The sequence below is a fragment of the Pseudoliparis swirei genome, chromosome 23, assembly GCF_029220125.1.
Source record: "Pseudoliparis swirei isolate HS2019 ecotype Mariana Trench chromosome 23, NWPU_hadal_v1, whole genome shotgun sequence".
NCBI classification, from domain to species: Eukaryota; Metazoa; Chordata; class Actinopteri; order Perciformes; family Liparidae; genus Pseudoliparis; species Pseudoliparis swirei.
Genome location: NC_079410.1, coordinates 7,479,290 through 7,496,436, shown reverse-complemented (window position 1 = coordinate 7,496,436; position 17,147 = coordinate 7,479,290). Strand labels below are relative to the sequence as shown.

Here is a 17,147-nt window from a genome sequence, read left to right as displayed (position 1 = left end):
TGCATTGTTTTTTAGGTTTTACACAGGTTCCTGGCAAGATAATGATTTTAGTTTGATGCTTGTTATTGAATTGGATGGGTTTTAAGTTGTGATTGGGCTGGGAACCGTCGAGCTGATCTGGCAACGCTGATCTGGCAACGCTGATCTGGCAACGCTGATCTGGCAACGCTGATCTGGCAACGCTGATCTGGCAACGCTGGGCACGTGGCTAGCAGAGCAATGCTAATGGCTACAGGCAGCTGAGGTTGGTTATCTCGTGGCAGCTGCAGCTCTCATGCAGCTGTAATAATGATCTCTGAATCGCTACTTAATTAGTCGATCTATATGTGTTGGTCTTCTCATAGAAAGACAGATTGCAATGCTCTGGACTCTGAGCCCAACGTGACACATGACTTTCCTTCAATCTGCTCAGAATCAATCATCATGATGTATGCTTCCAGTGCCCTTTCATATTCAAAAGAGGAAGACGTTGGCGCGTTTGAAGGTGTGGAAAGAAGAACCCATTCAGGAGATTTAGAGGCGGGATCATTATCCAATATCAGTCATCTTGTTTTCGCCCTATTGCTTCATCCCAATTAAGCACCCCATTATTTAGCGTACACATTTATTATATGGAGAGTTTCGAACTTGGTAAATCAGAAAATATCATGTAGACTCAGGTGTTCATGGTCACTGGTTAGTATCACATGATATGAATAATTTAAGCCATGCATGAATTCTTGTTAACAGCCTGAATGTTTTATTAATCACATTACAGAGGCATTTATTTATATAAAAAGCCAATTAGCATTGACCTAGAACAATATTAAGAGTCTTACTTCTTTTTAAAAACATGGTTATTCACTATCTTGCAGGGATTTAGACAAGAACAATAATTCCTTTCTCATTTCTGTTGGTTTAGTGTGAAGTCACAGCCAGGAGACAGTTAGCATAGCTTAGCATAACGACTGGAAACAGGGGGAAACAGCTAGCCTGGCGCCGTCTAAAAGTAACTAAATCTGCCTCCCGGCACCTCTAAAGCTCACTCATTTCCATGCTTTCTTGTGGCAGACGATTTCTTGGCTTCTTATTGTAACTTCCTATTGTGTCTTGACCTCAATATATGTTGCCAGGCAACCAGCAGAGACTCCAGAAAGTCCCTGTGCCCATTTATGAAATGGTCGACTTCACGTAAGTAAAAGCTTTTTACTTCGTATTTATTTTGGCTGCAGCAAATATCCCAAATGTCAAACTATTCCTGTCTCACTAAATGGTTCTCATTACATCTCCAGAGGGAAAGAATGTGGTGATTAACTGAGATTAACTAGTTCAGTATTAACTGTGCAGCAACTGGAAGGCATTGCCTCTCTAAAGGCTTTATTCTCTTTTTCATACCCTGTCATTTTCAGTAACGATATCAGCATGCATAGTATTGCATAAGACACCCAGATATATTCTGTATCAACATGTATTCTTCCGTGTGAACAGACATCAGAGTGAGTGGGAGAAGATACAATGTGGTGTTCTGCTTTCGGCTGCTGACTATCTCCGCTTACGTCGCGCTTCACAGATGATGTTCAAAACAGGAGAGCCAAACAAATCCTGCGGCGTGAAGAAAGGAATTTTTTGTTTTGTTGAGAGGCCACACTATGTTGCCAGAGGTAAATCTGTGTCACATGACAGAGGCGATAACATATGATTAGTAAGCCAGGCAGCTCAATTTAGATAAATGAAGGCCGGGAGTGGGAGGTTATAGCGCGGAGATGTGAGAGAAAAATGGCACTCTGATTTATTTGTTCACCCTGATGTCATCCAAGCACAACGCTGTAGTCGCACAGCCTGTTATTATTACACACTTATACTCACTTCATTTTAGTGTCGTTACAAAGATCCAACACCTCAGGAAACCATTAGCGTGTGCATGTGGCTTAAGTGATCGCCTATAGCTCCATTGGTTCTGTTTCTCAAAATAGCTGATATACTTGGATTGCAGCATGCAGAGACCACAAGCGAGACAATGATGTCTCGCTTAAATAATTGCTGATGGAAAATAAAGTCACTGTCAAGAGAAACAATGAGGAAGACCCAAAGTTCCCTGCGAGCCATTTATGTTGCGACTGATTAATTTGGAGAGATACGTTGTCTTACCCGCCAACAAAGCATCTCTCAGCATTTCAAAAAACCCTGAACTGAGTCATGGTTTAATCCACAGCAACAAACAGGAAGTCAAGAGAATTGATTAACCGAGCTCACGGTGAGCTGAGGTACTCATCAGAAGCATTTCGGGGAGATAGAACATCTTGAATCACGGCTAAACAGCTTAATCATTGACCATACAGGATGTGTTCTTTTGGCACGAGGCCGTTGGCTGCTGAAGGGAAGTCCTCTGTGATCTCGCAAAAAACAAACTTCAGATTACACATTTCCAATTTCACAAATGCTGCAGACAAACGCAGAGTTCTACAGGGCCACGCACCCTCGGTACCACTCTCATTCAACTAGAACATTCATTGTTCGAGTTTAATGAGAGCTGAAACCTTCAATGAGGACACTTGAGTCACTCAAGCTTTACTTGTAGTTTATTAGTAAACTGAATAGATTCTCCTGATGCCAGTGACTATGTTGTCCAGGATCGCCCGTCATGTTTCCAGAAAGGCCGATGAATATGGGGTCAGATCAGTCTCAATAGTTGCAAATGCACACAGAGAGACTCACAAAGGAAAACACGAAGATTCACAAATGCATGCAGAAGGATTGACAAATACATTCCAATGCAAATGCACACATCATTAAATTACGATTTATATTAATGTACAAGAAAAAACACAAATATTTTCATGCATTTCTATGTGGATTTGTCTATTTGTTTGTGTATTTATATGTATTTATTTGTGCATTTGCAATGAATGAGACTGATCTGACCCCATAGATGAAAGGTATGTTGAATGAGATCTACAGTGGTACGGAAAGTATTCAGACCCCTTTAAATTGTTCACTCTTTGTTTCATTGCAGCCATTTGCTAAAATCAAAAAAGTTCATTTTATTTCTCATTAGTGTACGCTCAGCACCCCATCTTAACAGAAAAAAACAGAAATGTAGACATTTTTGCAAATTTATTAAAAAAGAAAAACTGAAAAATATGTGCAGAAGTAAGATGGGGTGCTTAATGAGAAATAAAATGATTTATTCTTATTTTAGCAAATGGCTGCAAGAGTGAAAAATTTAAAGGGGTCTGAATACTTTCCGTACCCACTGTAAATGTCACTCATTCACGTCTTTGGCTCCGATGTCGGAGGTTAAAGCTTTTCATTGCCCAATGGTATTTTGGACCAATGTGACCCTCTAGAAACATTCACACACTGTTACTTCACCTTTCTAGCTTCAAGCTTCTAGCTTTCTAGCTTAGAGTTTTATGCTGGTAAAGCAGTTTCTTAGCTTCTACACCTCCTGCTTCAGTCCATAGTTCACTGAATAACTCATGAGAACATGCAGCAAGTTGGCTGTAAAGCTGCATGATACCTTTGATCTCTCCAAACACTTCTGCACCAAAGTCCGAACGAGTTGATTCAGGATCAACATCTTTCCCTGTGATTCTCATTTGAGACCTTTTGCCTTTTACTGTGTATCCTTCCTCTGGTGTTTGTGGAAGAAGACCACTTTGAAGTTGCCCAGAGATGCAGAGAAGATAAAAGAGGTCATATAGACACGGTGATTTTTTCCTTTTTCTGCCATCTATTTTCAGACTTTTATAAAAACCAGCCCTGAGACTTTCATCCAGCTGCGTTGAATCTTGATTCTACTTTTCAATCAATTGTTTCTTCATCTTTTTCCACTTTTCTCCCAAGCATCCCACCATTGATATCGCTCCCATTACAGCTTGAGAGTCCACTCAGACAGCTGGGTCACAGGGCGTACGAGGATCTCTCTCTCTATCCCCCGGACCGAAGGTATATGTGCTCACGAAAGCCTCTCAGATCTACCTGAAAGCTGAGCCAACCCCCCTCTTATGTCATGAAGCTGCCACACAGGACTGTGGAGGATTAGTTCTCATACCCCGAGTGTGCGACACACTCCGCTCTATAGATTCAGTAATGGAGTGGTTTCTGCCATTGCGCGGAGGCCGACATCGAGGCAGCTGTGACAGACGCAGTCTGGGTTTCTGCTGCCGGAGCTGCCAGCTGGCAGAAGGGATCCATGACTCAGAGAGAGAGAATGACTGTGGAGTAGCCTCTTGACTTCTCATTGTGCTCTACACTGGCACTCAGGACATGCATTACTGAGGAAATACATGCAGATGTGTCCAATGTGAAATGGGTCCTTGTCTCATCAAAGAGGATGGAACATCCAGCAGAACGAGACATTGCTTGGAGGCCATAACTCTGTCAGCAGGAAGATGAAAATATCTCATATTCAATATGAAGCTGAAGCCATATGAAAAAGGATTTCCCAGGACTCATGACTCTCCTCTGACTGCAGGACAACTGGGACTTGAGTGGAATCACCACAGAATATATTCACTCAAAAAGGCACCCTCGCCTATTTTCCAGACAAATTTTACTCTTATGAAAAACGTATAGGAATAATGTTATCATTTTGAAAACTACACTTCAAATAAAATGCCTTTTTCCTCTAGTGCATAGTGCAATTGTCCTTACAAAGTAAATACTGTTGCATGCAGTATGCATTCATTCGGGACATACTTCTTCCTCATAACTTTGTACCTTGAACTTTGACCCTCGTGTTCATTTATCCGTGAGGAAGAGGACTGTGGGTCAGAATATCCAGGAAGGCATCCTGGCTTGCACACTGCAAAATGCAACCCGATGTAGGTGGACATCCGGCTATTTTATGGCATATTTGATTGGACATTGGAACGCTCTGATGGTTGGCTTCTTCCAGCTCCCATAAAGACTGGAAATGGAAGAACACGTATCCCCGAAAGCTCACTGGTTATCATATTAAAAACCAAAAGTGAGCGCATCCAGCCAAGAATTAATCCTTCACATAACCAACCAACTGGCTGTATCTGTAGACGTATATAAAAAAATGTATTACACAGTGGAAGCAAAGTTATTATCTCACTTCTTGTATGTCTAACTTTAAACCTGCAATTATTTGTGTTTTCTTTGGAGGTAGAAACAAGTTGGGAACAATATAAATACACACACACACACACACACACATACAGTATATATATATATTTATATTTGTACATATAAATATATATATATATAATGTAAGTGGACAGCAGTGGTGTTCCTCAGCAGCATCATACACATCCAATCCCACGGAAACAGACACACACAGACACCTCGAGCAAGTTTCCATTTCACTCATTCATGTTGTCAAGTGCAAACGAAATATTGAGCGTCTGCCGCCCGACCTGGGGAACGCAGCAAACACATAAGACGAGTGAAACAAATCCAATTTTCAAACCCCGCCTAATAATCTACATAATGGACAAGAATACAATTACAATAAAGTGTGTTGACGGTCTTTAACAAATGTAGAACTTTACGTCCTGGTTTTCATTCACGTGATAAAGTAGCTGAGGGCAGGTAGAGATGAAGGAGGGGGGGCGAACATCATATTGGAGACACAAACAGATGATCAGTGTCTCATTTCTGAGCCTTCGTAGATTTCTTCATGAATGTAAATCTTTATTGTTAAACTCCTATACACCATCATACAACTACAATATGTATCTGCACGTGACTGACCCGCTGTAGCACAGTTTATATTGTATGGTCTCTCAATCGGACTCATATTTCATCTTCAGCTGTGTGGTCATGACAGGTGCAGGTGCGCTCCATTAAGTGTCAGCTTTTTAGAAACCTATTATTAGAGAAAGGCAACAGCATACAGGACACACACAGACACACACACAGACAGAGAGCGTAGATTCATTATGTGTGATGCATTTATCTTTGTGGGAGGCAGCAGAGAGAGAAGTGTCTCCACTCTGTGCCACAGACTTAGGAGTCAGAGAGAGAGAGAGAAGTGAAAAGAAAGAAGAATCAACTCAGAATTCATGTAAAGAATGGGTAATTGGTCACGGAGAAGGTTTCAGCATCCATAAATAGATAAATAATAATAATCTTGAGGAGATGAGGTGAGGATTAAGAGGAGAAAGGAGAACCTGAATAGATTGAGAGTAGACAAGTAGGTAAGCGAACAGGGCTCAGGTGAGGAGGTGAGTGTGAGGCAGGAGGGATGAAGACGCCTGCTGTGTGTGTTGAAAAGAATCGAGGATGAATCGAGGCTCGCGTGAACTTTTTTTTCAGAAAAGGTGGCCTGCCATGAATCATACTGCGTCATGGCCACCGTGGAAAAAAAAGCTCTGTGGTTGGAGTGGTTCATCTAGAGAGGGCTGCTGCTGATGTGGCTGGTTATTGACAGGCTTCTTGTGACTCCTTTCCAAATATTTGAGTTGTATTGTTATTCAATTCAATTCAATTCAGTTTATTTGTATAGCACAATTTCACAAATTTGTCTCGGAGTGCTTTACAATCTGTACACATAGACATCCCTGCCCCAAAACCTCACATCGGATCAGGAAAAACTCCCAAATAACCCTTCAGGGGGAAAAAAAGGGAAGAAACCTTCAGGAGAGCAACAGAGGAGGATCCCTCTCCAGGATGGACAGATGCAATAGATGTAATGTGACCAGAAGGAGAGATTTAGAGTTAAAATACATTCAATGAATATGACAGAGTGTATGAATAGTTCATAGTAGGCATATTTCACGATGGAGACCTCCACGATCCATCAGGCAGATGGCGGTAGATCTTATCTTATGGTGAGCAAAGATTTTCCACAGCTCTGGAGATAAACCCCGTGTTCACCGCTGAGCATCCGATATGAGTCCCAGACCGATCCACGAGCAGCAGTCAGCAGGTAGTCGAGACCAAAGCAGGACATGCGATCTGCAGGAAGTGAAGCCATCGTTATGGAGTTCTTGCAGTTTCTTATTGTGGCATTTCTTTCCTGCAGGTGGTGAAAAAAACCAATACAGGGGTGAGTTTCTCCTCTGTGTTTTGCTGAAGAGCTAATTACTTTAACTGTAAGTGCAGCATTGCAGGTTCAACTCTCCAAAAAAAAAAAAAAACACTGACTGTGGTGGTGTATTTATATTCCATGTCTTCTCAACTTTACAAAGTTTTTGTTCAGCACCTGCATTCCCACCATGAAAGCCGTGAAAGAGTCAGAGCCTTCCCGACTGCAGCTGGCACACACACACATATTCTTTTTCCTTTTGGCGCTTGAGAGAAAGTTCAATATTAGTTCAGCGATTGAGAATTGGAGACGCGAAATGGGGCATATTGTGAAATGGTCCTTACTATCAGTCAAAGAGACACGAGCACCATCACAAAATGAGGATTCTGACTGTCTTCTGAGGACGTCTCATTAAAATCCTCTTATCTGCGTGGAGGGTTTCGGCTCCAGTGGAGCTCACACGATAACGGCTTCAGTGACATCGCATTGTTTCTGCTCATGAAGTAATCTGTAGAGGGGATTTAAAACTGCACTTCATGGTTTCATTCAGACCAACACAAACAGAACCAGAGAGGACAGAGACATGGATTACGATGGAAATGAAGCTGGAAAGCTTTAGTCTTAAAATGTATCTGTATATTGAGATGCCTCACAAGAAAGATGATTGGATAGATCAGTGTGGAATACCATGATAGTTGTTACTCATTATGTCACAGTCATGCAGAGTTTTCTTTGACATTCTTCCTGTTTTGATTCGTCTGACCGTAACATTGTAAGTGGGCGACTGGAGCAACATGAAGCTGAACCTGCTCGGGGAGCAACAGCAGTTTACTGACATCTTTTTGGAAGAGAAATGTTTCCAACATTGTTTTTTTAGGCCTTATCAGGCATTTATAAATGTGCCTTCTTTTATGTGACGCACGATAACGGGACCCCGTGCTGTGAGGTTTGAAATGAGTCCTATTGTTCTCTTCGGTGCTAAATCTACTGGACTAAATCCAGCAGTCGAGTCATTAAAACCTCGCTGCAGTTTCCTGTAGGCCTCAGGTTATATTCATCTTTTTCCCAGCATTGTCCATAAAATACTTTTTTTCCCAAGTCTAGTTCAACACCCACATTCCAATTTGTGCATTGGCACAGTTTTCATGTCTTCCTAAAAAGCATCGTAGAGTAAGAGATAAGGAACAGACTCAGCGGTCTGAGAGGCGGTGACGCCGAGGTTTCCTCTCTATGTTTCCTCTCTATGTTTCCTCTCTATGTTTCCATCCCTCAGAAATGTAAACTGGACCTTTTAGCTTCAACTTTGCTTAAATTCATTTTCACATAATGAGGATTTTGGTGTGTACATAGACATGAATAACCTGTTGATGATGATTATCCTGATTATTATCACACAGGATATGATGCTAACTAATAAATCAGCCGAGTCATATCCTGATGATAAGTTATGATAATATACCAGTGACCGATGACCGATGACTGCGCTCTATTCGCCAAAAGTTGTTTCAAGACGTGTGTCATGATTGCTGGTTGTAGGAGAAGATACATGCAGCAGGACCAGTTCAAGGATTTACTGGTAAACGTCCACGTAGCAAACTGGGGAAACCGAAATACTGGTAGCTGGGAATAGAGAAAAGATACTAAGCACTGGAAATGATAAATCATGGCTAAACTTTCAGAACGCACAAACTAAACACGCAAGGAAAGGAAGCCACACACAAGGGACAGGTGAAAAGAACTGAAAACCAATGGAAACAGGAAGTGAAACAAGAAAAGACACGAGAGGCCTTCAAATTAAAACAGGAAACCAACACCTGAGGACCACAGCACTTATGGGCACTTTGCATTATTCAACCGTCTCTTCGTCCCAGTTTGGTAAATAGTGTGAACGACACAGTGGTCCTCCGTGTCTTTGGGGCGCAGCTGCAGAATCTGTTGTGGTTCCTGCCGCCAGCGCCACAATTTCCCATGACAGTGACATCGTTGGTGGTCGCAGGACCAACAGACGAGGTCAAGCCTGGACAACAGAGGAGTGCTGCGGGATGCAGTTTGTCGTGCGATGATGATACGATAAGAAAACTAGAACGGGCACTCGGTAGAGCGCATACCTTCGCATATCACAAGATTGGGCATTGAATTATGAACATTTTGGCATTAGTTGCATGCCAATTGGACAAAAATGTATCGTGCTATGGTAAAAAAAAGATGTTGACCTTTCCATGACCTTGACCTTGACCTCTGACCCGATAGATCCCAAAATCTAATCAAATGGTCCCCGGATAATAACCAATCATTCTACCAAATTTCATGCGATTCGGTTCAATACTTTTTGAGTTCTGCGAATAACACGCATACAAATAAATAATAAATAAATAAATAAATACACGGCGATCAAAACATAACCTTCCGCATTTTCAATGCGAAGGTAATTACAAAAACAAAACAAAGAAAGGTTGAGGATGGGGTGGATATTGTCTTTTAGTATCCTTTGGGCTCTTCTGATATCACAGATGTTCGCTACATTGGTACCGATGGTGTTGTTTAACCCGCCATAGAGCCCTCTTGTTCTGGGTCCTACACACATCCCCTGCCAGTAATGGAGCTATAGAGCATGTTCAGACAGAAGCTCATACGCCTCAAGCCCACATCCGTCTGCCAACCATGTTTCCCACATGCTCACTCATTGTTTCCTCTCTGTCATCGTTCAGATCAGCTGCTCCCCATATCCAATAAGCACAGGGATCTGTCTCGTTACTGATTGGGACCGTGGAGACCAAGCGCCAGAGACTCTGAGACTTCATCAATTCATATCATCTGTTAATGATGAACATCGTCCTTTTCTTCATCTAACTGGTCTCTCCTCGATTGAAATGGTTAGTTTCCAATATTGCTCGTCTCTAGTTAACAAGTTAACAACAACGGGCACAGGACTCGTGCCTTCTTAAGCTTTGAAATACAGCTGTTTATGATTCAATGGCAGGCAAAACTTGACCAACCAGATGTGATGATGTAAATTGTCAGTCAGAGACATCCTTACATTAAAGTAACATTATGCAACAATTGTACCTTAAAATAACAGCTTGAAAAAAATTGTGCCGCGACAATGACTTTTAATATGGCGATTTGCGCCTCCGCCATTGCCATCGGGGGTCTGTGGGGAAATAACTCCGCTATGTAGGATTCTGGAGCCGCCCGATCCGGGGCGGATGCACTTCGACCTGCTTTCTGGCAGTGATTACGCAATGTCATATAGTGCCAGTCCACGCTCGCAGCTACAGTATAAGGGCGAAGCAAGCGAAGTCTCTTGTAATGAATTACACGTTCCAATGTAAATTATGAATATGTAGCTTTTTGGTGTTGTCAACAATATTGTATTCGATCACACGTACTCCACATTCAGACATTTAGAAAACAACGTATATAGGCTGAAAACGCGATCGGTATTTCATCTAAACTAAATGTTGTCATTCTTTTGATTATGTTAGCATTCATCTCCGATATCACAATGAATAAAACTATGCAGTCATATTCATGTAAAATCTTTGAATATTCTTACCTTATCGGTTGACATCATTTCTTGGTTTCTGACTTCGTCTGGTCATCAATACAAGTGTATGCGAGGCTGCATCTATCGGAACTGGGTATTTACGACACTGAAGTAAATGTTAAATCCTTCCAAAACTGAAGGGGGCGCTAAAAGGGAAAAACTACATTATGGGGCTTTAACAGGATGGCAAAAGGACCAGCACCAAAGACCCGCGCCGAGTGTTGCCGATGTCAGCAGAGTCAGAAGGAAGACCCAAAGTCTCCCCCGGCCGATCCTGCAGAAAGAGGAGATGACAGGAATGCGAACGTGGCAAGTTATATTCCTCTGCTTCACTCTCTTCATGCACTACCAATCAACTTCGAGCCTGCAAGACTCGACGACGGTGCTGGGAGAGAGGACACCTTGAGGCCCAACAGGGCATAACACGAAGGGAGGCTCAGACTGACACCGAGCTGGAAGAGACGAGGCGGAGCAGCGGGTGGAGACGAGCCGGATCCCACGAAAAGAGCCGCAAGACAAACGAGTCACTTCAAGTTGATGATGTCTCATAATTATGAATTAATCTGACTTGAAAGGAAAAAATCATTATAATTATATAATAATTTCCACTCATATTCTATTATAATGAAGGGCATTAACTTCTCTTTGCCTGTATTTTATTAAACAACACTTATGTACAAATATATTCATTACAGGACATGTAAAATAGTACATCTCAACATGGTGTTAATGGCTTTGGGTGCAACTAGTACAAATATCCAAACTCCACGATGATACTACAGGTATTCGCACAACACTGAGTAAACACACTTGTGACTTTCAAGCATTGCAACAACAAAAAATATTTTGGAATCAAAGCTTTCCGTTTGATTGTTCGTGTTTCTCTACTAATCTAACTGATCCATCAAAGGAGGCACGGCACCACGACGTAGGACTGTGGCCCTAATGCAGCCGTGTACACCTCGAAGCCGAGGCTTCAAACCGTACCACATTCAGAGAACAATCATGCAGCTCCCTGAGAGATACCGTCTCACAATTGTGGCAGCCAGCAGGTGAGAGGAAGAGGAGGAGAGTGTTATGCATTACACCCTTGTCCCCCGGAGACTCTCCTTTTTTCCAAGAGATCTCGCCGAGTGTTAGAAAAGAGTCTCCGTCCACGCCTCCTCCTCTCGTCATAGGCAGTCTCTGCACAGGGCCACCTGGCCCACTCGATAGTCTCTGCAGGGGCACAGGCGCTGGTATTTGGCGCTGGAGCCGGCGCAGCTGAAGAGCAGCGGGTCGCGCTGCAGGCCACATTCAGCGTGCTCCGCGGAGAAGGCGGGGAAGAGGTGGTTCATCTCGAGCTCCACGCCGTCACACTGGAGGTCCAGCCTGGACACGGAGACAGAAGAGGAGGACACAGATGATGATGAGGTGATCGTTGTCATTCTACACTGTGGTGGAAATGTGTCGTTCTCCTACATGTAAACTGTGTTCCTCTGAGAGCAGAGTTCAGCTCGTCTTGAGCAAAGAGGGGCAAGAACAGATGTTATTATTGTCTAGACGTCTTGTGTTTTGTCTTTCTGTCTCCCCCTGTCACCTCTCAGGGGCGAAGCCAAACAATATCTGTCATGACGCCGTGGGAAGGAGGAAGGAGTGAGAGGGGGTGGGGGGGGGGAACATTTCAATAATCATTGTAGATGTATAAAACTCTGTCGCACTATCTTTCTGGTCAGACCTCCTAACCATTTGTGGGGGTGGAGCTCTGGTCATTCAATTGAATTATTCCAAGTTTCTGTTTAATAAATACTTAAAGACATTTAAGACATAAAAAGGTTAATTTTCATTCCATATATCACAGCGATATAATTAATATTAATGTTACGGTGCTGCCTCAAGGAATGAAGGGCGATATGACGGGGAAGGGGGCGCTGCCGGCTTCGTTTGGAATTTGCGCTGCTGCATAATTTGTTAAAGTCGAAGTGCCAATGAGTCGTGACACTGTGGAGAGGGAAAGTTACTTAACGCCATTTATTATTTTGTAGAATGAGCAATTCAAGAAGTCCGGAATGAATCAAGAACTAATCAATAGTGGGGATGGTGCTTTTGGCAAGGACACAGCGTAAGATTTATTTCGTATTTAAAGAGCGTCAATGTTCTGTAAATCACAATCATGGGTAAAATGTTGACTTGAAAATGGTGAGTGGACTTTTTCACCCTTTCACCCACTCACACACTATTTACTCACTGACGGCAGAGAGCCATCATATAAACTGCCCATCAGGATCTAATCTTTATACTAAACACACACACACACACACACACACACACACACACACGGCCTTCAGTAGCAATGTGGGGTTCTTCAACATACTCAGTAAAGCCAGGAATCGAACCGTTGATCTTCCGACTAGTGGACAACCCGCTCAACCCCCTGAGAAACATCCACCCCGTGTACATCCAAAGATCCCTGGCAAGTTTCTTTCATGTCATAAAAAAAAAACTGTTCACAAAATAAATGCATTCCACTAACTTTTAAAACTCGACTAATTTGTCAAAAAGTAAATGTTTTAAACTTTGATTTCTTGAAATTCAAAAAGGTGTTATTTTCCATAATGCATATTCAAGAGCCAATGAAAAGATATCATCTTTATCATCTTCATCTTACGCGTTGAAGGCCTCCTTCATGTTGATGAAACGAAACAAGGCGGGTTCGCAGATAAGCCCCACCCTCTGGCACGCCGTCACGCACGACTGGTCCTCCGGCGACGTCACGAGGCGCAGTGCGCTGAGGGGCGGCCAGGTCGCGTAGGCGCTGGCGTTGGCGGCCCAGGCCAGGATGCTGGAGTTCGGCAGGAGGAGGAAAGGACTGGGAGCACTGGTCAGCCAGGACGAGTTGACTGGAGGAAACGGAGCTTCGGGGGAGCAAAAGTCCTGCAGGTGAAAAGACAAACAGACCCAGATCACAAATATGTTTGGCGTTATATTGCAAACACTTCGACCTGTCAGCCAAGATAAACTCTACGCTGTGACACATTATGCATTCAGCTCTGGTACACGCGGTCTGGACAGCTGATAGAGGAAATAATAAAAGAACCGTGATGATACGGAGGGGCTTATCAGAGCTGACAAGTCCTCGTCAATCTCCCAGGAAATGATATGAATGCAGTTATGCCATCCAATAACAAATGATGTTTGGAGGCAGAATTATGCTCCGGTGAGAGGGCTGATTAGATTCCCCCTCCAGCTGATCTATTCATAAGACTCAGGTAATAACATTTCTCTGACACGTCCCACTGGCCTCCAGACCCGTTTATTAAAACGGGCTCCCGTTGCCCGCAGGCAATAACTAGACTTCCGATCTCTCCATCTATGCTGCTCTTCCACTCCTGAACCACACACACACACACACACACAACTCATCAGGAATGTAACGAGGCATGGGGAGGGGCGAGGAGAGACGGAGATGGATAGCAGGGGCATGTAGAGATGCTACTATTTGTAATTATCTACTTTTTTTTAATGAGTCGAGTATTTTATTTTTAAATCTGTGCATTTGTTTTGAATGTGGACCTTGTAAGAAAATCCCCACAATTCTGAGGTTTTATTTTCTCTGGTCGTCATTGAGAAGGTATGTTGTATACATTTACTTTTTAATCTGTTTAATACTACGAATATGAGTCATCTAGGTAAAATAATGTCCAATCCTACACATAACGAAAAATAAACATCTAAAACTGAACAGTTTTTTTATTTTGTGGGATTATTTTGACTTTTTTCATGTTCATCCAATCAGGCTCCTCAGATACATGCCGTGTAGTCAATCTCCTGCTGCGAGGGTCAGAGGGGTCATCGTCAAACTGAACCACAGCACGAAAATCGACGATGCCACGGCTCCTCGCAACAAATTGTCCTCACTGATTGTTTTTCGGCGACATCACTAACTGTGTGTGTTTGACCTCCACCGCCGTGTCTCTGGGGCTAAATGAGAAAAGTCGATCAAGTGCTTTGTCAGATGAAGCCTCCTCCCCGGCGACGAGGGACGCAACACAATTAATGTGTGCAACCATGTAATTATCCAGACGACGTGTACAGGCGACGACACTGAGCTGTCAAGAGTTGGTTGTGTGAAGGTCAGACGAGGAGGACGGGTTCCGTCTCACGGTAGAAACACGAGGGGGGAGAATCTGAAAGTGACTTGAGAAAGTTAGAAATAAAAATTGAAAGGTTAAAAACGGTGGTAGAGAAGTTGATGAAACAGAAAAGAGAGAGACGAGAGTCTGCTGGGAGTCTGGAAATGAACATGCCAGACAGGGGCAGTGTGTGTGTGTGTTTGTGTGTGTGTGAGTGTGTGTGAGTGTGTGTGTCTGACAGCCTGGGAAAAGATGGCGACAGAGCAGCAGCCACAATCATTCAACCTGCCACCATAGCAACCATCACAGGATGGATGTACCAGAGGACCACAACACATCTGTGAAAGGACAGTAAAAACATGTGTGTGTGTAAATTAACAGGAAGTTATACAGACAGGTAACTCGCTGATATATCACGTGTGGCCTTAATAGATCAAATCGATGGCTTCTTGAACAGATTTCACATTCAGCAGATGGATTTTTTAAAATCTCAAAATCATGCTAAAATCACACAGCTGCGTTCATACAATCCACTCGTTGGGGCGTTTGATTGACAGACGTCACACCATCTCAAACAAGCCAGACAGTTTGTTTAAAGTCTTCAGTAAAATGCACAATAACAAATAATGATGGATTAATTCACATTTTCATGTGCGTAAAAAGTTGGATAACAGGTCCACTTTGAAGTACGAGTATTATTTGCCTCTTTCATCGCCATCCTCGAGGACCACCGTTAAATAACGTGCTCGTTTATTGAACTCGCAGCTGCCACCTGCAAAGAATGTCATAGCAGACCCGCATTGTGGCCAAGGAATACATATTATGGCTCAGTAGATAAGAAGTTCCAGAAAGGGGAACTTCCTAAATAGAAGTTCAGTGTATTAGTTGAATTCAATGGTTCTATGAACGCTTTAATAAGAAGAGACCTTGTGTAAGAAAAAATCTATTTGCCTTATTCTGTTCTCAAAGCTCGATCATTCATCCGTCCAACATTTCTTGGAACTCGTATAAACGTTTGCTTGAGTTCTTCCACGCACAGCCGGGAATGAATACACATAACGACACACACTTTACAGGTGTGCACCTGTTCCAAGAGACGTACAAATGATAAATAATGAAAAGCGCCTCTTGAAAGGAAAGAAAATGGACTGTCTGAGGAACAACATGCCAAAGAACATCGATGTGTCTGCTGTCAACTGAGAGGCCTCACAATGAAGACTGACCTAATGAGCAATGCTCTGTCTTCTTATCGCGCTTCGCTCGCCTCATTCATATTCCGCCCGAGTCGCGTGTCTCCCGCCATCGAGACGCAGCTCCTGAAGCGGGAGAAGCTGATGTTTTATGAGAAAGGTTTCAAGTTTATTTTCGGCCCTGTTAAAATTCGAGAAATTGCACTGAAACCACCGTCAAGCTACACGACAAATACCCTTTCGGGCTGTAGCCTAATTATGATCTGTGACAGTGCAACGTGTTCCGTACGCTTACTGCACTAGACACGGCACCGCTGTGCGATTCGCCACGAGAATCACGCGATTGCTTGTGTTGTTGTGACACTTTCTTTAACCACCTTTTATCGCCTGTGTTGTATTCCTATCGACTGCCTGCTGAAACCCCCCCCCACTACTCTGGCCCCGGTGGGCGGGTGGTGGTGGGGGGGGGAGATGAAACAGCCGAGTGAATCTCTGAATCCCTGCTGCTGCTCTGCGCCCACAGACACAGTGGGGGAAACTGTTTGTTCACTTTTACTGCCGCCGCTCGGCAGTTTCTTGAGCATTTATCTTGTTTTTGTTGACAATCAAACTGACCTCTTCCAAGCGTATGAACGCTGCATGTCGCTGAGCCGCGTGTCTGCAGAGAGCTGATGAAAAACCTCTGTATGCAGCGAGAGCGGATCGGTTGTGTGAGACCTGCGATTTATAAAAACGGGTCTCGTACACTTATGACGAGCAGCCAGGCTTCATAATCACACACACACACACACACACACACACACACACACACACACACACACACACACACACACACACACACACACACACACACAGCGGAGATCTGCACTGTACTTGAGTGCACCCTTCACTTTGAAGTGTATGGAACAGCTGCATTGTATTTTCAAACTGTCAATAACATTTCTGAGATATTTAAGGTTTATATTAATGTCTTTAATATGCGTGAGGACATTTTGTTTCATTTATAGTGATCAATTTTACAAAGATTATATCACTATAAGCAGTTTCCACTGTATAAAATATGTGTACTGTATAGAACACATATAATAGACGCACTGCCTACTAATACTACCACTACCACTACAAGTACTACTACCACTACCACAACTACTACCACTACTACCACTACCACAACTACTACCACTACTACCACTACCACAACTACTACCACTACTACCACTACTACTACCACTACCACCACTACCACCACCACCACTACCACTGCCACCACAACTACTACCACCACTACCACTACTGCACTACCACTACATACCACTACCACT

At 43.2% G+C, this 17,147-nt stretch overlaps 1 protein-coding gene across 2 annotated transcripts in view; it reads right to left on the bottom strand.

The window, feature by feature from the left end:
- Nucleotides 1-11,162: 11,162 nt before the first annotated feature.
- LOC130188879 (alpha-1,6-mannosylglycoprotein 6-beta-N-acetylglucosaminyltransferase B) overlaps nucleotides 11,163-17,147 on the bottom strand; it is a 56,220-nt gene continuing 50,235 nt past the window's right edge. For both annotated transcript variants that reach the window (XM_056407422.1, XM_056407421.1), the window contains exons 16-17: nucleotides 13,171-13,436; nucleotides 11,163-11,894 (exon numbers count right to left, since the gene is read on the bottom strand). In XM_056407422.1, the coding sequence (XP_056263397.1) occupies nucleotides 11,696-11,894; nucleotides 13,171-13,436 (465 nt within the window). In that variant the 3' untranslated portion in view covers nucleotides 11,163-11,695. The remainder of the gene's footprint in view (nucleotides 11,895-13,170; nucleotides 13,437-17,147) is intronic.